The sequence below is a fragment of the Cryptomeria japonica genome, chromosome 8, assembly GCF_030272615.1.
Source record: "Cryptomeria japonica chromosome 8, Sugi_1.0, whole genome shotgun sequence".
In the NCBI taxonomy this organism is placed as follows: Eukaryota; Viridiplantae; Streptophyta; class Pinopsida; order Cupressales; family Cupressaceae; genus Cryptomeria; species Cryptomeria japonica.
Genome location: NC_081412.1, coordinates 33,711,955 through 33,719,893, shown reverse-complemented (window position 1 = coordinate 33,719,893; position 7,939 = coordinate 33,711,955). Strand labels below are relative to the sequence as shown.

Sequence of the window (7,939 nt, the reverse complement as noted above, 5' to 3'; positions counted from 1 at the left end):
CACTCAATGAGAAAGTGGCATTCAGTCTCTATAGCACCCACTTTGCAGAACAAGTAAGTTCTCTCCTCCCAGACCTCTTTGGGTTTTTGCCACCTACGATGATGGATCCAAATTAAGATCACAAAAGTACTCTAGTAATAATTGTTAGAAAAGGATTGTGAAAAGACAAGGCGCCAAGTGGGATCCACCCTAGTAGGCGAGCGGATAGGAAGCCAAGTCATCTACGGGGCCCACGTGACCGAAACCCTAAACAAACAAAGCACCACCAAAAGTAAGGGGTCCCACCACCAGTTCTACTAATTGTTAAAAATAATGATATACTTCTTAATTACATCATCTATCAAAATTCAAATCTTCAAAAATATAAATAAACCGGATTTAACTTATAAAATAAATTTAAAACAATATATCTAAAGAATCTTTCTTCTCATGTTTGTTATTGATGCACACATACAAATTAGAATTTCTCTTGATTTTTTGGACGGTTCTTCTATTTTATAAGCAGACCCTAGTTAAATGATTACTAAACACACGCTTAGCTGATGGACGCTCAGCTCAATTCTGCTTTATAGCCGGTAGAGAATTTCCTTCCACTTGTGTCTGCTCTGATAAAATAGACCCTAGTTAAATGATTACTAAACACACGCTTAGCTGATGGACGCTCAGCTCAATTCTGCTTTATAGCCGGTAGAGAATTTCCTTCCACTTGTGTCTGCTCATCAATACAGTGCATGGGTATGCCTTCTTTTACTTGTACATATTTTATATTCTTTCTCACTTTAAAGCCACTCTTTTGCATGTTATGCTCTTTTACTTCAAATGGTGGTCGTTCTCATTTATATTCTTCAAAACCCATGAAAAGAAATCCCTTACTTCGCATACAAAGAAAGTATAAACTTGGAGATAAAATGTTGTTCTTTTTATAAAAATTATGGAAAGCACACCTTCCCTGCGTACTGTTGGTTCATCTGCTATTTGTACCTCTATACAGGTTAACTGTTGAAGCAATGAATTCCTTGCTTTCAACTATAGGGCGTTTCTAACATATTCACCCCGACTCCCTATACTCTTGCTTATAAAATTCCATTCTTGATTTGCTTGCTCTTCCAGCAGAGCATCAATTATCTGTTAATGGCTTCCTCTTCGACATCTGGTCGAAGAGAACAGGAACGCGATCCATTTTTGGCACTTGAACCTCCCAACAATATGATAAAATCGTCCTTGTCTTCAAAACAGTATGATGTGTTCATCAACCATCGAGGCCCAGACATCAAAACAACTCTGGCTCAGCAGCTCTACGATTTTCTACAGCAAGCTGGGATCCGGGCATATCTAGATCTTCAAGAAACCGAACTGGGAGATTATTTTCCTTGTGCCATAAAGAATGCCATATCCTCTGCCGTAGTGCACATAGCCATCTTATCACCGCGATATGCAGAGTCTGCTTGGTGCTTAGCTGAGCTATCTTTAATGTTTCAAACCAAAGCTAGAATCATTCCCCTGTTTTACCATGTTCAGCCTTCAGATTTCCGTTACATAAAAAATGGAGTTGCAGATGCATTTTCCAAACACGAAGAGAAGAGCAGATATCCTGACAATGACATTCAACGGTGGAAAGAATGCCTACAAAACGTTTCATGGCTCAAGGGCTACGAACTGAACGGACAGAACGAGTAAGACATCTTCATTCGCTTTAAAATTTCCATCCATATATTTTGTCTAAGTTTTCTTTTCCACAAACTAATCTAATTAATCTAAAAATCATTTTTTATTCATAAGGGAAAGTGTTGGGTAAGTAGACTAAAAAATGAAACAAGATTTTCTCTACAGAAAAGCTTCTCTTCCTGATTCTTACTCGATTTCAATTTCTGTTGATGGAAGGAATGGCAAATAGTTATGAAATTCAATTTTGGATAAAATTAGAAAATTGTTGAATGGTTGGAAAGAAAGATGGCTTTCGTACAATGCTCCTAAAAATGTTGTTAGTAAAATGAATTCTATAATGAGGGACTTTCTCTTGCAAAGGTTCAGGGGATCATTTTAAACTGTCTTTGTTAACCTAGAATATATTGTTTAGGAATTAAAAATGTTGAGATTTTTAGTGAAGCTCTGTTGGATAAGTTGGTGTGGGGATTTATTTCTCTTCAAAAATCTTGGATTTATATTTTGAGATCTAAATATCTCAATAGCCCTTATTCTTTTAAGTTGCTAAATTCTTGGATTCATATTTTGAGATCGAAATATCTTAAAAGAGTTTATTCTTTTAAGTTTGCTAAATTTGACCATTGCAGAGTATTATATAGTTCCTTTTTTTCATGATATTTGCGGATTTATGGTTCAATTTCAACACAGTAATTTTCTTAGTTTGGCCAGCATTATTACTGTCTTTTGGTCTGTCTATCTTGGGCACGAGTTTGACAGCTTTTACAAGAATGATTTGAATTGCTTCCATTCTGATCTGAAGAGATCGATTTGGGTTGTTTATTTTATTAACTGGCGTGGAGATTTTCTGCTTTTTTTGCATTGGATCTGCTGTCTTTGGGCGCCTTATGGAGTTGGCGAGGAGTACCACATTTATCTTATTCATCTCTCTTCTCCCTTTTGTTTTAACTCCCAGATCTTTTTTTTTCTTGGTTTTCAAGACATTATAGCCTGTGCCATTCTTGCTGGCAGATTTGCAACCCTTTTCTGATTCCTGGCTTTTTGCATTGGGATTTCTGGTTGGAAGTTTCCTATAGTTCTTTGGATTAATTGGACATATCTAGGGTTACATGCAGTCCTCTTTGGAAATCAAATTTGGTTCTGTTGTGGCAAATCTAGCAGTAGTTTTGTTTCTTTTTATTGTACCAGTTGGTTCTCCGGCCTCTAGGCCTTCTATTTTTCCTACAAAATTAAAGATTTTTTTAAAGAAAAAACTTAATTACTTAGAACCTCATTTTAATTACATTTCTGTTTCTGATTCTCCTATTTTCAGCCATAGTAAGCTGTGTAAAGACATTCTGTCCGCCGTGGTTAAAGACAAGCAAAAGAAAAAAGTTCCTTTCCAAGTTGCAAAATATGCTGTGGGACTTGATGAACTTGTGAAAGATTTCCACAGCCATTGCCAGAGAAATGGGCAAATGAGAGATAAAATAATTGGCATCTTTGGAATGGGAGGTTCTGGCAAGACCACTCTCGCCAAAGATTTGTTCAATCGCAAACATTCAGAATTTAGTGGATCAACTATTCTGTTTGATGTGCGGGAAAATGATATCAAAGGTACGCTCACTTCTCTGCAAAGTAAGCTTCTCAATGATCTGTTTCCTAGAAATCATCCTTCATTTTCTAGTATACAAGAAGGAATCCCTGTTATCAAGGATAACCTTGAAAAGAGTCCAGAATCAAAGTTCCTTGTTGTTCTAGACGATGTTGATCATCAGAAGCAGTTAGATGCCCTATTACCCATAGATGTCCTCAATTCCAACAGTTCAGTGATTGTCACAACTCGTGACGAGAGGCTCCTTATAAAGGCCGGAGTGATAGTCCGTTATAAGATGAAAGAAATGAATCCAGAGCATAGCAGAGAGCTCTTTTGCTGGCACGCGTTTCATAGACAATCTTGTAGAAGTGGATTTGCTGATTTGGTAAATGGCTTTGTTGAAGCATGTGGAGGTTTACCTCTTGCTCTTCAAGTTATTGGCGGGCATGTTTTTGGCGGTGACAAGGCTTATTGGAAGTTACAGTTAGATTTTGTGAAGGGAAGAATACCCAAAGACATAAAAGACACGCTTAAAATAAGCTGTGATGCTCTGGAAGAGGATGAAAAACAGATATTTATGGATATAGCATGCTTTTTTAGAGGAGAAGATGTGAGCAGGGCCATAAGTATATGGAAGGCTTCAGGGTGGAGAGCCGAACATGCACTTCAGACCCTCAAAGACAAATGCCTTGTAGAAGTGCAAACTTGTTTTGATTGGATGAATATAGAATGTGATTATGAGCCAACATTTACTTTGAGAATGCATGATCACCTCCGGGACTTGGGGAGAGAAATGGCAGATAATGAAATGAGCCATCCTCGTCGACAATGGCATCCTGAAGATCTTGTATGTGCTTTTTGCAGCCTTAAATTCATTCTCCTGGTTGGGAGTGCTTTATTTTGTATAAGTTATTATTACATTTACGTGTAACTTAAAATTAACATTTTCTAACTACAAAGAAATTTGAATTCAGATTGGAATAGGTGAAATCAAGGGATTCCAAGAGATCCATACTGGGTCCGAAGGTAAAAGTTTCAGATGTTCCAGTCATCTGGACGACCATGAAAATAATATTCATATGGCATATTTTCTGGAGAGTTCAAAGACATCAACTGATTTACGATGGCTTAAATTTGACTACCGTAGTTATTGTTTAGGGTTTATTTCTGAATGGATTCCTCCACAAAATTTGCACACATTAAGTCTTCCTCTACAAAATTTGCACACTTTAATTCTGGAAGGAGTATCACCTGCGAGGCTGTGGCAAAGGGAAGAGCAGGTATATGCTCTTTTCTTGATCAAAAATTGAATTTTGATTGAATTTTGGTAGCATCAGCAAATAGTTCGTTCTTGCAAGATTTTTATCATTAAAAAAATAGCAGTTTGAAATAAATTGATTGTAAATTCTAGGTTCCACTCAAGTTGAAGGAGCTCTCTTGCAGCTTTGAGGTTGTGTATTCACCAGGCATTCCATCTACCAGCTTTGAGGATCTGTATCTTTAAGACTTCAATCAACATATGCTTATGAGCGATATAAACGAAATGGTGAGATCGTTTCGAATTTTCAAACATCTGGAAAGTCTGCAACTAGTGTTTGGATCCGAAATCTTCAGATCGAATATTGAATGGAACTGCTTGCTAAAATCTGTAAGAGAACTCACCAATCTGCAGACTTTAAGGTTGAAATACTTTAAGGTAGAAGGGGAATTCGCTTTAAGCAACAGGGGAGAGACAACTGATGATCGGTTTCGAATGAGAAGCCTTGAAGCCATAACTCTGTGTAGTGCATTGGAAACAAAGGTCTCAATTAGTGGACACTTCTGTCCCGCCCTTAAATCTCTCAAGCTTTGTTCTATGAAAGATCTAATTGAAGTGGATTTAACAGGGCTAAACACACTGGAATGTCTGGTAATGTTGAAATGTGGACAGTTGAGAAAAGTATTGGCCAATGATCTGCCAGAACTTGAAACATTCCGCATAAAATTATGCCGGAGTATTAGAGAGTTGCCAAATTTTGGGCGTGTCAGCTCTCTCAAGAGGATCTATATTAGCCACTGTTGGAACCTGCAGGACATATCAGCTATTGAAGGGTTGAAGGGATTGAAGAGGATCTGGATTGCTTATTGTCCAGAGCTGAAGAGTATCAAAGCTATCGAACAATTGAAAAGATTGAAGAGAATCTGGATTGAGGAGTGTCCAGAGCTGGAGGGTGTAATTTGTTTTAAAGAATTGAAGGAATTGAACAGAATCTTCATTGGGCAGTGTCCAAAGCTGCAGAATATACAAGGCATTGAATTTTTAATAGGCCTGGAGAGCATTATCATTGCTCAATGTCCGAAGCTGCAAAATATAACTGGTATTGAAGAATTGAAAGGATTGAAGGAGATGATTATTGCAAATAGTCCTGTAATAAGTTGCGTTGAAAGGTTGCAGGTATTAAACGCAGACATATGTAGTTACTCATTGGTTGTCCATTATTTCCTTTTAATTTAGTCGGCTCTGTTGCCATTTTTAAAAAATTTCGAATTAATATTTCTAAACATTCTGTTTCCGATTTCCCCCTATTTTATGTTGAAAATAATTTAGCCAGAGAACTGTCATTGCAGAGATTGCCATCGGAGCTTACAATTCTAGTGGGGAGATCGGCCCTAACAGATTTAACTGCAGATGAAGATGGTCTAGAGAGATCGCCCCCGTCATATTTTACTGCAGATAAAATTGGCGATACATTGTCTTTGGCGGATGGTTTCTGCCAAATGGATTGTTTTTGCGATGAAGTAGAGGAGATGATCCATTCTTCGTTCAGTACATTCATCTTTTGCGCTGTGCTTGATAGGTATCCTCGTGAAACGTGTAATGGAACCAGCATAATGTTCAAGAGCCTTGTTAGCCAACGACCAATTCCATTCTCACTCTCTTTTGGTGATGGATGGATGATATATATCTGTGTGTTTAATGAAGAAAGGTTCACAGAATATGGCTCCTGGATGCCACTAAAATATGATATAGAGAAGGCGTTTTTAATGGGAGTGAAGGAAGGCGAAGAAAGGAAAACCCTCCACATATTGCAAAGCTTATCTGCTCAACTAAGCATTGACAATGGCGATTATGATGAGGGGAATGGATCGGCCCAAATTAAAAACTAATCTCATGAAAGAAAAAAGTAGTGATTATTCTGATATTATATTGGACATTCCGGAAGTTGATTTTGATTATGATGATTTGGCTGGCTATGTTGCTAGCGACAATCTTGAGGAGGAGGACAATCTTGAGGGCGATCTTGGTTGTGATGATTTTGTTTTTTAAGTTGATGATCATGAAGAATATGATGGTGGTGATAGACGATGATGATTATAATGATGTAATGTAAAGTGAATTCTAATTGAAAATTTTGTTGTTGGAAATGAAATTATAGAAATTTAAAAAAATTCAAGTTAATCTCATTAAAGAAAAAAGTGGTGATTATTCTACAATTGAATTGGACGTTCCAAAGTTGATTTTGATTATGATGATGTAATGTAAGTGAATTTTAATTGAAGATTTTGTTGTTGCAAATGTGATTACAGATATTTTGTCGAGATTGGGGTTTGTGGAGAAGGGCCGCGAGATAGGGGAAGGAAGGATTAATTAATTAGCTCGCTAGCGCTACTATTCCAATGGGCGCTTCCGAACCATAATTTCGACCTCTTGAAGCCCACCCAACTCCACCAACTACTCTATTTGAGAAGATTTCATCGTTCCCATGCCTCGAACTTCGATGATGCATGTCACCAAAAAAATTGAATTGGACATTGTATGTAAATTGATTTTTTTACTAGTTATTTTTATTATATTTAAAAAATTAGTATTAATACATTTAATTATGCTAGTGTAATAATTGTACCCCATTTACTACTATTTTTTAATTCAATTATCAAGAACTATCAACTTAACCAATCGAGCATCTTCCATCTAGCTTGGAAGTGCCAACATCATAACTTATTCAAGCACTAGGGTGGTGACAACTATATGTTGCCACAAACATGCCTACACTTGAAAGTGTAATGCTCCCAATGGTAGGGTTATCCTTAAATCTAGATCTAAACCTTGAGAGTTCATTTGTAATGATTTTGTATATGTATCTCATTTGAGAGTTAAAGGTTTTTCAGTTCATATGTAGTGATTTTGTATATGTATCTCATTTGAGAGTTAAAGGTTTTGCAGTTCATACACCAATTATAGAGAGAGATCATCCTCCTCCTTTATGTGAGATCTCTAATATGTTTTTAAACCACAACTATTAATTAAGTTACTATGTTTTTGAATTAGTCCAATTACACTAGAATAATAACATTACATTTTAGTCAAGTGTTGATTTCATATAAATCATGTGTATACACACATTAATTCACATAACGGTCATATCATTTCATCACACAAGTTCACACACACAATGATTGAATCATACACACATCACAAGTATAATAGTGGTTAGCTCATACATACATCATAGATACAACAATGACTATCTCATATGCACATCACAAGTACAATAGCAATTATCTCAAACATACATCATACATATCTTGTGTGAACAATCAACAAATACATCATATATATCTCATGTGAACAATTCACATACATTACAAGTGCACATAAAGACCATCTAGCGTTAAATAGGAGAGGATACAACCTTTGGTATACATCATCCCACTACTTGG

General features: G+C 36.6%; 1 protein-coding gene across 1 annotated transcript; it reads left to right on the top strand.

Moving 5' to 3' along the window:
• The first annotated feature begins 968 nt into the window (after positions 1 to 968).
• LOC131064582 (disease resistance protein Roq1-like) lies at positions 969 to 7,263 on the top strand. Its single transcript, XM_057998770.2, has 6 exons — positions 969 to 1,673; positions 2,975 to 4,085; positions 4,213 to 4,518; positions 4,650 to 5,672; positions 5,846 to 6,600; positions 6,806 to 7,263. The coding sequence occupies exons 1-4, from the start codon at positions 1,132 to 1,134 to the stop codon at positions 4,740 to 4,742; spliced, it is 2,052 nt and encodes a 683-aa protein (XP_057854753.2). The 5' UTR covers positions 969 to 1,131; the 3' UTR covers positions 4,743 to 5,672; positions 5,846 to 6,600; positions 6,806 to 7,263.
• Positions 7,264 to 7,939: the final 676 nt, after the last annotated feature.

Bases quoted from the DNA above. Each gene is read 5' to 3' on its own strand.
- LOC131064582 (XM_057998770.2), top strand. From the start codon at position 1,132: ATGGCTTCCTCTTCGACATCTGGTCGAAGAGAACAGGAACGCGATCCA. The intron at 4,086-4,212 runs GTATGTGCTTTT...ATTTGAATTCAG, and splicing joins AATGGCATCCTGAAGATCTT to ATTGGAATAGGTGAAATCAA. The intron at 4,519-4,649 runs GTATATGCTCTT...TGTAAATTCTAG, and splicing joins TGTGGCAAAGGGAAGAGCAG to GTTCCACTCAAGTTGAAGGA.